The sequence below is a fragment of the Plecotus auritus genome (assembly GCF_963455305.1).
Source record: "Plecotus auritus genome assembly, chromosome: 1".
Classification (NCBI taxonomy): Eukaryota; Metazoa; Chordata; class Mammalia; order Chiroptera; family Vespertilionidae; genus Plecotus; species Plecotus auritus.
Window position 1 is genome coordinate 93,573,488 of NC_137770.1, and position 18,107 is coordinate 93,591,594.

General features: G+C 39.8%; 1 protein-coding gene across 17 annotated transcripts in view; it reads left to right on the plus strand.

Annotated features, from left to right (window-relative positions):
- Window positions 1-18,107, plus strand: part of NPAS3 (neuronal PAS domain protein 3) — a 914,130-nt gene that overhangs the window by 121,471 nt on the left and 774,552 nt on the right. For 8 of the 17 annotated variants that reach the window (XM_080673292.1, XM_080673302.1, XM_080673301.1 and 5 more), the window contains exon 2: window positions 212-301. The exons of the other annotated variants lie outside the window; for them this stretch is intronic. In XM_080673292.1, coding sequence (XP_080529418.1) covers window positions 212-301 — 90 coding nt within the window. The remainder of the gene's footprint in view (window positions 1-211; window positions 302-18,107) is intronic. 17 annotated transcript variants of the gene reach the window in all.

The window sequence follows — 18,107 nt, forward strand, 5'->3', positions numbered from 1 at the left end:
GTTCTGATGAAGAACCGAAAAGTTTTCTTTGCTGCAGGTTCCTAAAAGTGGAAGTTAATGTTCTAAAATGTATGTGCACATTGCAATTATGTATATATCTGAAAAGCATAAAAATAAAACTATATTAAATTTCAACATACTTGTTATCCTGCATTCCAGTTGACTGTAGAGAACCTTTAGTCATGTGTATCTGTTTTTGATGCCTCTACAGAATAACTGCCCAGCATCCTCTGCCCAACCAATCTGAATGTAGGAAAATCTACAGATATGACGGAATCTACTGTGAATCTACCTACCAGAAGTATGTTGAAATCTTTGTGAGTCTTCCTTCTGACTCGTGCATCAGCGTGTGGTTGCCAGCTATTAAAAAATATCCTTGTATTGAAACCTTGTATTTTTCTAATTTAGTGGGGAGGGGGGAGGGGAACCAAAACCAAATAGAATAAAAACAACCAAAAAATGTGTCTCTGGAATCAAGACAGAAAAAAAAATGTGAATGCTTTTGAAATTCTGGTCTGAGAGTTTTAAAAAATGATTATATTAAAGCTCTTAGGTAAGCTTCTTTTTATTGCAATAAACAAATACTTATATGCAAGAAAATCTCAGCAAAATACATTGCACAGGTGCTGTGCATCTTAGGGATTTGAAAGGTGTGTTATGTATAAATTAGCTGTCACTTTTTTTCAGTCCTGTAATGGAATGATGAGTTGTAATTTGCATAATCCTTTAAGAAGTCAAATTATACTGTCATGTAGCAGACTTAACATGCTAGCTAAGATTTCAGAGCTTTGCAGCTAATTACTATGTACCTTACAGGACAGTTAAATTGAAGTTGAGTCTTCTGTCTTTGCTGCCATTTGCTTTGTCCATTACTTAACAGAATCTGCACAGTTGGTAACAAGGTGTTGTTACTCTCTGAAGTGAACACGGCTCTGGGAGGAAAGGCATTTTACTATATCATAGTTTGCCTTGTATTGCTTTTACAAAGAAGAAAGTTTCAGTTTTCTGTTTTGTTTTGTTTTTAAAAACAATAGTCTAAATTGGAATCTTCTCAAAAAGGATAAAATTTTTGCTCTTCACAAAAGTTATGGAATATTAATTGAAGCAACATTAACCTTTAATTAATTAATTTTCTTATAAAAATGTAAAGTTAAGGTAAACATTATTCCATTGAAGCATTAGTCTTTCTAGCTATACTTTGCAGATATAGTTTGGTGTGTTTTGTACAGAAACTCTTAACTTCTTTTGCAGTAAAGTTTCATTATTGAAAAAAAAAATACCCTTTTTCCTTAAAAATTCTTTTTGAATACAAGTTGGTTCATTCACTCCTCCAGTTACTCACAGGGCATTTTCTTTCATGGTTTCCATTTTATAAACGATCAGGAAATCCTGGAGCCAGTGAAGGTTGCTCCCTGAAATGGGCTGGTATCCCTGTAACTTTGTCACTTATTTGCCTCTCCCTTTATTTCTTCATATCTTGCTGCTTAGATAGCATCATTCCCTTCATCAGAATCAGTGTAATAATATGCAAAATTATTTCTGATTATTACTTCAAAAATTCTTGTTACCCGTGAGTCATATGTATTGTAGTTATTGGTGGTCAGGTTTCTGTAATTTCTAGTGATTTTGTGGCTTTGTTGTGATTAATGGATACTTTGAAGAAGCCTTTTGTTGTATAAGAAGGGGTTCCTTTAAGGACCATCTTAAATCAGCAGTTGATTATTGATCATTCAAGTAATTGGAGCCCAACGGCCAACTGTTGTTCGTTTGTAATTAAGCCAGTTTCACGTGTCTGAAATTACACTCTGCTTAGAGGCCGAGGTTTGTCTGTTTAAGGTCAGGAGCCCGGATAAGGTCACCAGGAATCCAGGCAATGGCAAGGCTTTCCTTGTAACCGTAGGTATCATCTCCAGGGCTGGCTTTTTAAAGAATGGGTGTTATTTGTAGTCAAGGTAGACACAGTAGGCAGCACAGCTGTGACTGCCAGGCAAAGTCACTAGGGGGATATTCATAACAAGGAAATATTGGCAAATAAATGATGAAGAAGGGGAGGAAATCCCCAAGATGTTAAATTGGAGCACTGTCACTGCGATGATTAATGGTGTTGTGTATTTTAGTGAGGATGCTTATCTGGATTGTCTTGAAACTATAGTGTGTGTTTAATACACCTATAAAAAACGTGGTGCGTGAGCACATGGAGGAGAAAAGGCCATGGGTTCAGGTTTTATTTTCCCGAGTATTTTCTCCAACTAAGTCTTTGGCTTCTGGTTATTAGAAAGCTGGTCTTAATGGATATTATATACATGAAATATGCTTATTATTAATCAGCATTTACATAGCATTTCCCTAGAGGATTGAAAATGTTTTGTGAAAAAGTTAGGTATCTTTTCAACACTCTTGAGGGGTGAATATTATTAATAGAGAAATGGGAATCACTGAATTTGCCTAGTCAGTCTAGGCCAGTGGTAGGCAAACTGTGGCTCGCGAGCCACATGCGGCTTGCGAGCCATGGTTTGCAGCTCTGTTGACTAATGAGTTTGCTGACCACTGGAGTAGGGGCTTAATCACAAGGAACAACAACAGCCTGTAATTATTGGAATCGAGAGTCTAGGTCAGTGGTCGGCAAACTCAGTCAACAGTCGCGAGCCGCGGTTTGCCGACCACTGGCCTGGCCAACAGGGAGGCTTGGTCACAGGGCTCTATGTAATGTAAAGGGCCGAACTCTCATCAGTACAGTTTTTACAGAACTTTTCTGTCAATTTCTGGGGAAGAGGAAGCTGTCTTGGAAGGCCTTTTAGCTTTCAGTGTTAAGCTGTGAATATCCTGATTCTGAGTAATGAATTCGCTTTTGCCTTGAGGGATCTTTTATCAATGATGGGAGGTTCATATTTGGGCAAGTATTTAACCTTCTTGGACCTCGATAAGTACTACTAGACAGGAAGAGATACAAATGAGTTTAGAGGCTATTAGAACACTGTTTTTTTGTTTGTTTTTTTAATTTTGGGGGTCCTAACCAAATAGTGAGATATAAATCCAATTTAGTGGATCAAGTTCAGAATTTTAAAAATGAAATGGAAGAGAATAAAAAATTCTCTTATCAGTGCATTGCAATTAGTAAGGGTGTGTTTTATCTTGTGAGGCTTCTGTTTTGGTTTTATGCATCTGTGTGTGTACATAAAACTGCACATATGTGTGTTCACAGGGTGGGTCATAAGGTAAAATATGTTTTTTACTGTTCTACATCCAAATAAAGATTGAAAGCCACTGTAAAGAGGGATGAGTAGGTAAGCATAATAATATATAGCAGTTATGTCCTATGTGTTCAGGGCACAGTAGCTTATAAAGAAATGGTCAGCTCTGGGGAAAGGGCTCAGCAATGAAAAGGCTACACTCTCTGGTCTCATATCCAGATGTGCTGGAGCCAGTCCAGATGGGCACATTTTTCATCCCTGATCCCTGACTGATGTTAGTAAATTGAAATTGGGGCAGTATTTACACTGTGAAAATTGGAAAATGCTGCAAATCAGGTGCCCTCCCATCTCCAACTGTTTATCTGCTCATTCTTTTCAGCTATAATTCTGTGGCTTAACGATTATTGTGAATTCTCACATTTTAAAATGTTATTTATATTGTGTTTAGATGTTTGATGAATTATTGAAGTAATTAAATCATTTTAATAATATTGAAAATTTAAAGTATACAGGAATAAAAAAACCTCAGATTAATTATTTTAAAATGTCTATAATTTGAGTATAAAATAATGGTAGTTACCCTCATTTCTCAAATATGTGCTTATGACACGGCCAGTTTAAAACTTCAAATTATAATTGGAGATACTAAGTTTCTTGGCAAAGGGTAAGGAATACAGTGTAATTTCATTGTTTTATGTTAAGCAGTCATCTTGCTAAGTACTGAAATTTTTAGGTCCCTCTTCCCATTTTCAGCTGTCTTTATAGTTTGCAATAATATCTCTGGAATTTAGTGAACTCATCTGTAATATAATGGATTTGATTGGGAGATGCTAAAGTTCTTTCCAATTGTCAGTCTAATTTTTTTTTCTATTTTCAATATGGAAAGACTGAAAAAAGAGAAATGACACCCCTCTCCATAGTAACTATGATAACTTTAAACTTGGCTTTTAATGATAGGCAGAAAATATTTGAGTCAGAGGAAAAGAAACTTTCGTGGACATGAAATAGAATTATAGCAATAAATCCATAAAAAACTACCTGTATTAATATATGGTAGTGAGGAAAGTTTACCAGCTAGGAAGGAGTCAACTGAGATCAGGCCTTTAGAACCTCAAAATTTGTCACCATTCAGCCATCTGGTTGGATACTACTGTAGAGGTATTTGAAGAGGAGTGAGCAAGCATCCTTAAAGCTGTGTTCAAGAACAACCATTTCACCAGTATATAGAAAAGACTGACTCTTGGGGGTACTAGAACTTAAATCACTAATATTGAGCATATGCTATGCCATTGCAATGGGCACTGTGGTACCTATTTTAAAAAAGGGGTTTAACCCAGGGATTCTAGTCTCAAAAGTGAAGCCAAGATTGGAGGGAGTGTTGTAATTGACTAGAGCAGTGGTCAGCAAACTGTGGCCGCAGTTTGCCACTCTGTTGACTAATGAGTTTGCCGACCACTGGACTAGAGTCAGTCATTACCTTAAAGCAGAAGAGGCCCCAAGCAAAACTGTGAGGTGAATCTTTGTTTCCTATATTCTCCATCCCAGCCCCTTTTCCTCTCTGTGAAATTCCTTCCATCTGGATGCCTGGTTAGTGTTTCATGCCCAGGGCCTTGTCTCCCTGGGCATTTTTGTCTATAGCCCTCACTGCAGATCAGGTGTTCACTGATAATGTTAACATTAAGGGCCATTTGCATATTAATATGCAACTCCAAGCGAAAGAATTCAAGGAAAAAAGGGAGTCTTCTTTAGTAGAATAATTTCTGACACCACAAGGGGGGTGGAGGAATTAACGTGGGGCGCGCGTGTGTGTGTGTGTGTGTGTGTGTGTGTATGAATGATTGTAGTGTGTGATGTCTCCCCCCTTGCCTAAAAAGAACAAACCTAGAATGTGGCTGTTCTCCCACTCAGTACCGTGTTAAGGCTGACATTGGCCTTGTATGGGCTTGGAAATGGGAACATTCAGGCTTAGAAGAGAGAAGGAATTAAGATGTTCTGGGGATTTGAAGAGAAGAATGAGTGAAGAAGGAAGGAACTCACCAGTTTTAAATTATCTCTGTTGTGCCAGAGTGCTAACCACATGCACATATTATCCCAATTAAGGAGAACAAGACAAGTGCCTTGTCAGGCAGGCTGTTTGGAGGCTGGGGGATGGGATAGATGGTCACCCTGCTGAAGGGGAGGGAAAGGTCAAGGAGGCTCCAACAGCAGCAGATTCTTTGGCTGGTTGTTTAATCTGATTGATTGATTGCTATTATACAGTCTTCTCCCCCCTCTGTTAGAATAATTTATGCCATTGTGTTTGGACCAGTAAATAAAGAATTGAGAAAAGAGAAATATACAATGAACTCTTCATAAAGAGCTCTGGTGGAATCTGCATGTTAAACAGACATTGAACTTTGTAGCAAGAACTGCTTCAAGCTTTTCAACATCCAGATGAATTCTCATTTCCACATCAGGCCTTTCAGACTTCTGCATGGTTTCTGGTGGCTTCTCCTAGTTAATTTTAGCCTCATACCAGTGATTTTGCCTGTCAATGATTTGAAGTGGCATAGCTTGGTAATGTGGGTGGCATGAAAGTGTACTATATAGGGCCAATATCAGACTAGCTTACCAGGTGCACTGCTTAATAATGCGGATTTTGTAATCAAAGAAAATGTGATAATTTCAAGAGAAACATCAAAAGTGCTTTATTCAAAGTAATGTCCATCGCTAGCTACACATTTCCCCCATCTTTCAGGTAATTTGTGGATACCATCCCAATAGAACTTTTCTTGTTTTTGAGGTAAACCATTCAGAGATCCAATTTTCCACTTCTTTGTACATTTTGAAGTGCTCAGAAAGTACATGTGCCATCGATCTGAACAAGTGGTAATCTGAAGGAGCAAGGTCTGGTGAATACAGTGGGTGTGTTAATACTTCACAGGCAAGATCTTTTAATGTGTTTTTTTTTTAACTGGTTTTGAAGTGTGAGATGGTGCATTATCATGAAGCAAAATTACTCTGCTCTGTCTTCTGGCAGATTCTGGTGGTTTTGCAATCAAAGCTTGGTTCAAATTGATTATTTGTTGTTGGTATCAATCATTATTAATGGTTTCACCTGGTTTTAGAAGCTCATAATACACCACACCTTCCTGATCCCACCAGACGCAGAGCATTGTCTTCTTTCCAAAGTGATTTGGCCTTGCAGTTGATGTTGATGGTTGACCCATGATTTTGTGCATTTGGGATTCTCAAAATAAATCCACTTTTTATCGCCAGTCACAATTCGATGCAAAAAAAGACTTTCATGCCATTGAAGCAACATTTTATTGATGACTTTTCGGTTTTCCATTTATCTTTTGTTCAGTTGATGTGGCACCCATTTTCCTTCCTTTAAAATCTTTCTCATTGCTTGTAAATGATCGGAAATTGTTTGCTGAGCAACGTTTAATCTTTCTGCAAGTAGTTTTTGAGTTTGACATGCATCTTCATCCAATAATGCTCGTAATTGTTGGTCTTCAAACTTTTTTGGTTGACCTGGACGTTCTTTGTCTTTCACATTGAAATCATCACTTTTAAAGCATTTAAACCAGTGTTCACAAGTATCTTGAGATGGAGCATGTTCACCATAAGCTTCCCAAAGTATACCATAACTTTCAGCAGCACTTTTCTTCAAAATAATGAATTAAAACTTCCCACAAATGCTCTTTTTTTGGGGACAAAATTCGACATTTTTAAGTGTAAAAATATCCAATGTTAACACCTTCAGCATATTTGACATATGAAGTTTTGAAGCTTGCTGTCAATACAACAAAATAGCATACATATCAAATCGCATACATATCAACATATGTGTAACTCCATCTATTGAAAAAAATTTGCATTATTAACTGGTACACCCAGTAGAAAGGCATTTATTCATTTAAAAAACATTTTGTTACACATAGGTCAGATGCTATTATACATAAACTGATTTATTGAGAGGTGATTAAGAAAACCTCTGGCCTTCAGAAGCTGGGAATAAGTAATTGGGATTCTGTGAGCAGTACCACCAGTGAAATGAGTGCAAACTATGGAAGTGGCGCCACAAAAAGTTTATTTTAATAGTCAGGGTGGGTCCTGACATCCTTATGGTGGAGGAGATACTTGATTTTTGGGGGAAGGGAGTACTTGAGGTGGTGACTTGGGCTTAAAATAAGTATTTCTGGTGTAGCAGATCAGAAATGGTACATGTCAGTCCATAGGCAGCAAAATAGCAGACATATGTTGTAGCAATATCTTTACAGACACAGCTCCTAGGGCAATGGAGACTAAGGAGAAAATAAACAAATGGGACTACATCAAAATAAAAAGCTTCTGCACAGCAAAAGAATCCATCAACAAAACAACAAGAAAGCCCACTGCATGGGAGAACATATTTGCCAATGTTATCTTGGATAAGGGTTTAATCTCCAACATTTACAGGGAACTCATAGAACTTAACAAAAGGAAGATAAATAATCCAATCAAAAGTGGTCAAAGGATCTAAATAGACACTTTTCGAAAGAGGACATACAGAAAGCCCAGAGACATATGAAAACATGCTCAAAGTCACTAATTATCCGAGAGATGCAAATCAAAATGACAGTGAGGTACCATCTCTCACCTGTCAGAATGGCTATCATCAACAAATTAAATGACAAGTGCTGGAGAGGATGCAGAGAAAAAGGAACCATTCTGCACTGCTGGTGGGAATGCAGACTGGTGCAGCCACTGTGGAAGATAGTAGGGAGTTTCCTCAAAAAACTAAAAATGGAACTCCCATTTGACCCAGTAATCCCACTCCTAGGAATATATCCCAAAAAACCAGAAACACCAATCAGAAAGGATATATGCACCCCTATCTTCATAGTGGCACAATTTACATTAGCTAAGATTTGGAAACAGCCTAAGTGCCCATCAGCAGATGAGTGGATTAAAAAACTGTGGTACATATACACTATGGAATACTATGCTGCGGTAAAAAAGAAGGAACATTTACCATTTGCACCAGCATGGATAGAATGTTTACCATTTGCAACAGCATGGATGGAACTATTATGATAAGTGAAATAAGCCAGTTGGAGAAAGATAAATATCACATGATCTCACTCATATGTGGGATATAATGATCAACATAATTTGATGAACAAGAATAGATCCATAGACAAATGGTAGGGGGAGGGGTGGTTAGAGAGCAACCAAAGGACTTGTATGCATGTATATTAGCATAACTAATGGACACAGACAGTGGGGCGGTGGGGGCTTGCCCGGGGTGGGAATGGCTGGGGCCGGGGGGTTCAAATGGGGAAAAAGGAGACATACATAAAACTTTAGACAATAAAAAAAAAGATAAAATACAAAAAAAATGGTACATGTCAGGAGTGGAGGTCTAGAGAAGGGTTATAGGAGTGGAGGTTGGAGAGAAAGGGGAAGCAAAGATGTGGGTGTGGACTCTGCTCCTGTGAGACCCCCTGCAGGAGTTTTTGGAGGGGAAGAGTGTGGCACAAACAGCATATTAGAGAATCCCTCTGGAGGTAAATTTGACCTGACACAGGAAACCTCCCCATGGCCTTAGTTTCTCCTTTATTTAGAAACTCGTTTAGTGTGCTTTAAATGAAAGAATGTGCAATCATGCTGTTTTGTAGTGTGGAGTTATTTTTGATATATAGGTATCTTGGAGGACTCTCCCAATTGGAAGTCCAGTTCAGAACCTGTCTACAGTCACCACTTTTCCTGGCTGGAGGTGCTCGATGGCTGCTTTCGCCTCACTGACCACTTGTAATTCAAGATAAATGCATGCCAGAGAGTGAGAATGGACAGGCACAGGAGGCATGATTTAATGTGGAAGAATAGTAATTGGCTTCACCAGAGTGTATATTTTCATTATGAGAGAAGTAACTGCCTAGATTTAAAAAAAAAAAAAATAATTGGTTAGTGACCTACCTGTAGTGTGTATGAGAACTCAAGAAACTTGAGAGCAGAAAGTAAAGGTCACGGTGAGAGGAACAGGGTGACAATGGACCTTTTGTAGGCATGCTGTTAAAACAGTGTTCAACATCGCTAACGGGTGACAGAGAGACGAATGTGCTTATGCCAGATTTGAAAAATAATACAGGAAACTTATAGTGTTCATAAACTATGGTTTTTATAATTTCTCCCCTTAAGAACAGTTTGGTCTGGGTGTGAGTATATACATGTGTCTTTAATGAATTTTGAACTTAGCTTATGTATGAAAGTGGGAGAATTATACTTTATTCTCTCACTATGAGCAACCTATTTTGAGAGATTTTCAAGTCCACACAATAGTTTGAAATCATTGCTAGAGATGGTTAAACCTTCTGGAAACAGACCTGCGTTTGATCCCAATTCTACAGTTCTCTATTAGATGTGGGGCAGTGGCTAAGCTACTTAACTATTTCAGCTTTGTTTTCTCACCTCTGAATAGGCATTTTGAGGATCAATGTGATGATGAAGATGATAATGACTAGCATTACTAATCTTTTACCAAATACTGCTGGCAGGTAGTGGGCTAATGGCTTAACATACTTTTAAAAAATCCTTGTAATAAACTTATGCCATGAGTATGATCATTACCACCATTTACAGGTAGCAGAGCCTCACAGAGCTGAAGTAGCTCACCCAAGGTTGAAAAGGTAGGATATGGTGAAAAGCAGCAGGAAGCTATATGGGTAGCTTCTGGATAGAAACCATGTTCTGCTAAGATTTCCTTTCTTACATGACACATTTTTCTCTGATGTAGTTTGTATCTCTTTTCTGAACTTTTACCACTTTCTTGTTGGGGAATTTTAATTCTTTTGTTTGCATTTACATTTCCCCCAGCAAGTACTAGTGATATACCGTTAAGTGGCATTAGTGACAAGATTTTCAGCATAAAAATCCTTCCTTATGCCGAAACCGGTTTGGCTCAATGGATAGAGCGTCAGCCTGCAGACTGAAAGGTCCCAGGTTCGATTCTGGTCAAGGGCATGTACCTTGGTTGCAGGCACGTCCCCAGTAGGGGGTGTGCAGGAGGCAGCTGATCGATGTTTCTCTCTCATCGATGTTTCTAACTCTCTATCCCTCTCCCTTCCTCTCTGTAAAAAATCAATAAAATATATTAAAAAAAAATCCTTCCTTACCACCTCCATAATTTTTGGTTAGGTAACCCATCATTTAAGCGTGGAAATAATTTTGAAAGTTATAGAATGAATTTAGCTGTAAGAAGGGTAGTGGGCTAAAGAAAAGTAGGTGCTTTTTTTTAAGGTCAGAATATGTATATGTATGAGAAGTAACTGTTAAGTGATTAGATGGAATTTTCTGGCTGCTTTACAAACTCATTCTTTCACATGCCACGTCTGCTGTGTCATTCTCTAGGTTTTTTAAAAAGAGAACTCTATTTACTGTGTTCAGCTTTGAGATGTTTTGATCTGGTTCTCAAAGCAGAGAGAGGTCTGGGTCCTGTGAGGATTTTGGTTCAATGACCAGCCTGTAAGGAAAGCATTCCTGAGTGATTTCCCATTGGCAAACTCAAAACCTTTGTGATTCACATATCAGTGTGAGGATTCTTTGGAATTGAGTGCTTGAGATTTATGTGATTAAATAGACTATCATTGCATCTTATTTAAAACCCAATTTCCCTTCCCCTCCCTCAGCTCAGTTATCAAGGATCCCTGCAGTAAATACTAAATGCAATAGTATTTATATATTTGATTCTATATACAGCCTCACTCTTTGCTCTTTCTCACTGGATATCAATGAGGAGAGGCCTATTTCTCACTAGCAGTTTTCATTGCTTGCATTTCAGGCAACATAAGCTTCCATAACAGCATCGTTTTCTTGACTACTACCTGTCAAGGGTGCTCAGAATGAATCACAGCCAATTGCATGCCTTGGTCTTAAAACTAGGAGGTGCATAGTCTTTTTGATGATTCTTCTTTCTATTTCTCTCCAACTTCACTAACAAAACTATTTTAGGAGTGAAATCGAGTTAGCATGGCTCTGTCAGGCACAAAGCCACCTGTCCTGTGTGTTTTAGATACCAGCTGGATCTCCTGGTGGAGACCCATTTACAGGGAAGCTGCTTGCTCACTTCCAGGGAAGCGGCATCCTTTTCCAAGGTGTGCCTAACTGCTTGAAGGCCTGTGCAGGGGTGGGGAACCTCTGGCCCATGGGCTGTGTAAGGCCTGGGAAATCATTTGGTCTCGTCCTACCAATGCATTAGGGGTGAGTTAATTAAGTGTTTGACCAAATATAGCAGGCTAATTTTTAAGTTGGTAATTTTGTATGGCCTGCGAATGATGTTATAAGTATCCAAGTGGCCCTTGGCAAAAAAAAGGCTCCCCACCCCTGCAGTGTAAGAGGATAAGCAGCAGCTCTGATCCTCATTCCCTGGAGAAATTCATCAGGTGTTCTAGGTCTTGAATTAATGTCAGTGAAATCAGTGGTAGTCATGTCACTAGGTTTTTTAAAGGAGAGATTCTGAGGTCTTCTAAAACTGACGACCAATAAATTCATTTGATAGGAAGATGGTTTATGCTCTTTTCTGAATGCTGCTTGCCCAGAACTAGTAACAATTTATACGGGGGTGGTAGGAATAAAAAATGCTGATTTTTTTAAAGAAAAAATTTACCATGGTATTTGTGAAATTCTCAGGGAAGGGAAGAGTAGAAAACTATACTTATGAGCCAGAAGATTTTAAGTAAAGTATATTTTTACAGAGATCTAGTGGCAAGTTTGGTTCCCTTGCACAACAGATACCTTTTTTGGGTCTGTTCAGGAGAAATTTGCAGGACACAAATGATTGCTGTGGTACAGAGTGTTCTCAAAATGTGAGGCTCTGAGATACTGACAGAAGAGAATGAATACAGCTATGTTTATTCTGCCATCAAAAGGAAATACTCATCGATGCCAAAGCCTTTCATTGTGAGGCTAAATTGGTCCTTCTGGGGACAACAGAAGTTTTAACTCTTGACAGTGAGTTACATTTCAGCTCACCATTCCTGCATCTGTGGTGGCTGGTTTTCCTTATGCAGAAATATAGATGAGGCTGAAATAGATTTTAGTAATTGATGAGGCTAAGTCAGAAGGGAAGGAAGCAGCATGTTGCAACTATGGTGTTCTGTAGTTTCCAGGCATTATTGTAATTGACCAAAACAACCATGTTTGAAGTAGGTAGGTTATAAACTCACTTTGCACTCAAGAAAAGGAAGGCTCAGAGAGGTTGCTCCCTTTACCCAGTTTACAAAGTTTGGTCTCTTCACTATTTATTGCAGACAAATCCAGGTTAGTCTGGCCCAGCAGTTCTTCCCCTTTCAACCTGATGACAGAAAAACATCCGTCTTCTGCTCAAGGATAGTAGACTGAAATCAAACAATCCAATTTAAAAATGGGCAAAGGACCAAAAGAGACATTTCTCCAAAGAAGACACACAGAAGGCCAAGAGACATATGAAAAAATGTTCACAGTCACTAATCATCAGAGAGCTGCAAAATAAAACAACTATGAGGTACTAGCTCACTCCTGCCAGAATGGCTACCATCAACATATCAACAAACAACAAGTGCTAGTGAGCATGTGGAGAAAAGAGAACCCTACTGCACTGCTGGTAGGAATGCAGGCCAGAGCAGCCACTGTGGAAAAATAGTATGGAGTTTTCCTTAAAAAATTAAAAATGGAACTGCCATTTGACCCCCTTCTAGGAATATATCCTAAGAATCCCAAAACACCAATCAGATAAAATATATGCACCCTTATGTCCATAGCAGCACTACTTATAATAGCTAAAATCTGGGAACAGTCCAGTGCCCATCAGTAGATGAGTGGATAAGAAAGCTGTGGAATATTTACACAGTGGAATACTATGCAGCCATAAATAGAAGGATATTTTACCTTTTGAGACAGCAGGGATGACCTGGAGATTATTCTGCTAAGTGAAATAAGCCTGTCAGAGAAAGATAAGTATCACATGATCTCACTCATATATGGAATCTAATGAACAAAATAAACTGAGGAACAAAATAGATCCAGAGACATAGAAGCATGGAACAGACTAACAAATCTCAGAGGGAAGGTGGCGGGTGGGATGGAATGAGATTAACCAAAGAATTTATATGCATGTACGCATAACCCATGGACACAGACAATAGTGTGGTGAAGGCCTGGGGGTACATGGAGGGGGGTGGTCAATGAGGGTATATAAGGGGACATCTGTAATACTTTCAACAGTTAAGATAAATTTAAAAAAAGAAAAGACCATAAGGAACTTAAAGCTTTACCTATAGAGGGAAGTTTGTTGTATTTGAACATTAGTCATTCAGTGTCTATTCTGTGCAAATCAGTGTACTCTCCAGTATGGGGGCAATTGGGTCTCCCCTTTGGGAATTTCACCTGATATTACTCTAAAGTTATCTCACAAAAATGGATGAATCCCACGTTTTTATCTCAAGATCTGCCTCTTTCCAAACTCAAGTTTTATATTCCTAGAGTACTTAACATTTGTAATTGTGATCCATTTTACTCAACCTTAACATGCAATGACCAAGAAATTTGTAGGCACTTCCATGGGCATTGTCAATTAATCCTCAAAACAACCCACTCAACTGGTTTTTATCTTCATTTTACATGGAAAAAACCACCAACCAACCAACCAACCAAAGAGATTAAGTGATTTGATGAATTTCACACAGCTGTGGTGTGACATGGTATGACCCCGTCTGCAAAGTGAGACCTTGATCTCCTGGTCTCTGACTCTCTCCAGGACAGAGCAGCCCCTCTCCCTGCAACAGAACTCCACAGCCTTCAGCCATAACCCAAACAGAACTTCTTATCTTCCTTAGGTTGATGCTCTCCTCCCCTGTACTTCCTTTGCTTTATCTTAATTTTTCTAGTCATTCAGGCATACTCTTGGAATCTTCTTCCATTCTGCTTCTCTCTTGTCTCAAATATCCTGTTTGTAGAATGATTTCTTTTAAAAATACGTCTCTTCTGTTTCCATATCTCTAAACTATTATTTCATGTCTAGATTGTTGTAGTCTTAGTCTTATCTCCTATCTCATTCAGTTTGATTACATTAAATAAACACTTGAGTCCTACCATATACAAAGTACTATGTAAGAGAATGCAAATGCTTTTTATTTCTGGGCTACCTTATAAATAGTGACAAGATTAAAATACTGTTTCTAATGTATTTCCTTGCTCAAAATCATTGACTCTCATTCCCACTGCATGGTTTCTGTAATATTGACTTAGTGTTTAAAAGCCACTTGCCTTGCTCTAGTTAGTCTTTCAGTCTCTCCTTCTCTCTCAAGAAATTTTTCAGCACGAGCTCTCTGCTCTTGTCCAAGAAACATGTTCAGTAACTCTTGGTAAGCAAAATACATGTACTGACTCTGTGCCTTTGTTCCATCCACAGTGGTTTCAACACTTTCATCAGGTATCTTCTATAACCAGGAACTATATTTTAGTGAACAAAGATGAAAAACTCTGCCTTTAAAGTGAGATGACATTAGAGACAGGCAGTAAACAACAAACATTAAAAACCAAGTAAATCATATATTCTGTTAGTGGTTAGAGGGAAGTTTAAGAAGGAATTGGTAGTGCTGGGTAAAGATGTGTCAGCTATGGATTCAAATAGGTGAGGTCCCATTTTAAAGGATGGAATTTGAGCCATGACTACAGAAGTCAGGGAGTGAGGCTTCTGGAGTACCAGGGGAAAATATTCCAGGCAGAGCAAAGGGTTGCTGCAAAGGCTCTGAAGCTGAAGAGTTCAGATGTGTGTGAGGACCACAGGGAGGCCAATCTGAATGAGCAAGGAGGGCAGTAGTGGGAGACAGGTCAGGGAGGTAATAGGGAGCCAGCACACAGGCTTTCTACCTGAAATGGGGCCATGGGAAGATTTTGACTTAAGTAACTTATTTTTTAGAGTTAGTCAGGCTGCAAGCTGAGTATACATATGCTTCAGGGGGTTGCGGGTGGAAGAAGGGAGACTAGCTTGGAGAATGCTACCATAATCAAGGTGGCTCATACCATAGTGTAGAAGTAGAAGTGGTGAGAAGAATTTGGATTCTGATGTTGTCTGAGGAAAGAGAAAACAGGATTTCCTGATGGAGTGGATTGAGGAGGGATATAAAAAAGAGAGAGGGAAGTCGATAGTGAATCCAAGATTAAATCCTAATGCATCATTTACTCTGTATCACATGTGTGGTGGCACTCAGTGATATATATGCAAATAAACACCTTCTGGAACTAAGAGGTGAGACATGATATAAACTTGCAAAGTTTAAAGGATAAAAGACTGTGTGTGCATGTGTGTATAATATCCTATCTAATAAAAGAGTAATATGCAAATTTAACCATCACGCCACCACGCCCACCAGCCAATCAGGAGGAAATATGCAAATTAACCCTACCAAGATGGCTGCGGCCACGGAATGAGCAGGAGGCTTGGGTTTCTCCAGTAATGGAGGAAGCCAAGCTTTCCGCACACCCTGGCTGGCCTAGGCCTCCACTCAAGGCTACAAATTTTTAATTATAGAAGATAAGTAAATCCCAACAAAAATGGCGGCAGCCACGGAGCTGGAGAGAGCAGGAGGCTTGAGTTTCCCCCGGCGATGGAGGAAGCCAAGCATTCCACACACCCTGGCTGGCCTAGGCCTCCACTCAAGGCTACAAAGTTTCAATTATAGAAAATAAATCCCAACAAAAATGGCTGCAGCCACAGAGCAAGCAGGAGGCTTGGCTCCACTCAGGGCTACAAAGTTTCAATTATAGAAGATAAATAAACCCCAGATACCAGGGCCTCCGCTTGGGTTGCTGGGGGGGCGTGTCCGGCCTGCAAACCACCACAGGACCCTTGCCCATGCTGCTCCATGCCCCAAGGGAACTCCCACCCTGATCCGGGACACCCTTCAGGACAAATCAGCGGGCCCCCACCTGTGTACCAGGACTCTATCCTATCTAATAAAAGAGTAATATGCAAATTGACCATCACTCCAACACACAAGATGGCTTCTCCCATGTGGTCAAAGATGGCTGCCCCCACAAGATGGCCAGCAGGGGAGGGCAGTTGGGAGGGACCAGGCCTGCAAGGGAGGGCAGTTGTGGGCGATCAGGCCAGCAGGGGAGGGCAGTTGGGAGGGACCAGGCCTGCAAGGGAGGGCAGTTGGGGGCGATCAAGCCTGCAGGGGAGGGCAGTTAGGGGTGACCAGGCCCGCAGAGGAGGGAAGTTGGGGGCAACGGGGCTTGCATGGAAGGGCAGTTGCGGGGGGACCAGGCCTGCAGGGGAGGGCAGTTAGGCATCAATCAGGCTGGCAGGGAGTGGTTAGGGGGTGATCACACTGGCAGGCAGAAGCGGTTAGGGGCAATCAGGAAGGCAGGCAGGTGAGCAGTTGGGAGCCAGCAGTCCTGGATTGTGAGAGGGATCCCAGATTGGAGAGGGTACAGGGTGGGCTGAGGGCCCTCTTCCCCCCCCCCCCCCCCCCCCGTGCATGAAATTCGTACCACGGGCCTCTAGTATTCTCAATAAGATTGCAAGTGCCTTACAGATATTTGATCATGCGCAAACCTTCTTAAGGTACTATTAAAGGCAAATGATTGTCTTATTTAGTAGTGCTGAATGCAGTTAGAGGCAACTTTAATGTATTGGATAAGTGCACAGACTCTGATGGAAACTGAACTGATGTATTCAAACTCTAGTTTCATTATTCATTTGCTGGGTAATCTTGAATAAGTTATATAAGCTATCTGTTCCTCATTCTTCTCATTTGTGAAATGATAATATTCTCATAGGGTTTACTATGGTTAAGTAAATGAATGGATACATGTAAAGTACTAGAAAAATGCTTGGTCCATAGTAAATGCTCAAATAGTTTTTACCATTCTTAAGTAAGTTTTAGGAAAAATCAGTTAAAAGAGTTGCTTTCCTCCCTTAAAACCCATGTTTAAAACCTGCCAAGTTGCATGGATGATGTGAATAATATATAGTAAGCATTGCTTTCAGGCTGATGGTTAAAAAGTAACACCAGAGAATTGTATTATGATCAGCCTGATTAGCTGTCTATCTTTAGGGGTGGACATCAAGGCTGGTCAGCATCCCTCTGGGAACATTTGATTGACAGACTGGCAGACAGCATTTAAATACCTAACATAGAAAAAAAAGCAATGTTTTCTTATTATTTTTTAGCTTAAAATGTTGAATGTGTATTAAAATGAGAAAAATAATTTTCAGGATAGATATGACTTTCTTAGAACATAAAAGCACGGAGATCACATCAAGAAGAGAATGTTATTTTTTTGCCCAAATACAGGAAATTACTATTTTTCCCTCCATGTTTATATTTTGATACCTAATATCTCCCTCCTCTCCCCCCCTCGGCCCCCTCCCCCCCTATTATGGGATGGGTTTTCCTTTCATCTCTCTTATTATCAGCAACTAATTTGGCCTCCAAATCCAGGAAGGAGCAGTGACAGCTATGGAGCACATGCAGATGTCTTTAGTGTCAGAGGTGGTTTGAAGTGTAGCCTAATTCTGCTCTCATTGTGTCTGGTACTTCAGCAAGGCCCTCAGATTCTGTTTGAGCTTGGTGTTCCTGATTCCATTCTATACATCCAACGTGGCGATGCAGACAGTAGCTGTCAATGAATAACAGGTAAATATTGAACAGGGAAGCCCTTTTGATTAACTTTGTGGATCATTATTTGAAAGTAGTTTGCAGTTAGACCAGCTACATCACTCATGATCATAGCACATGGCATGGGGGTCAGAGCATCAAGCTTCCGGTCAGAAAGCTGCGCTTGCATTCTCTGTCCCGTATCTGGTCCTGCATTCATGAAGTGTGGGATTAGTTACAAGTAACCAATGAGCAAATGTGATGACTAGCACAATAGGAATGCAAGTTCTTTTAGACTCGAAAAGAGTCT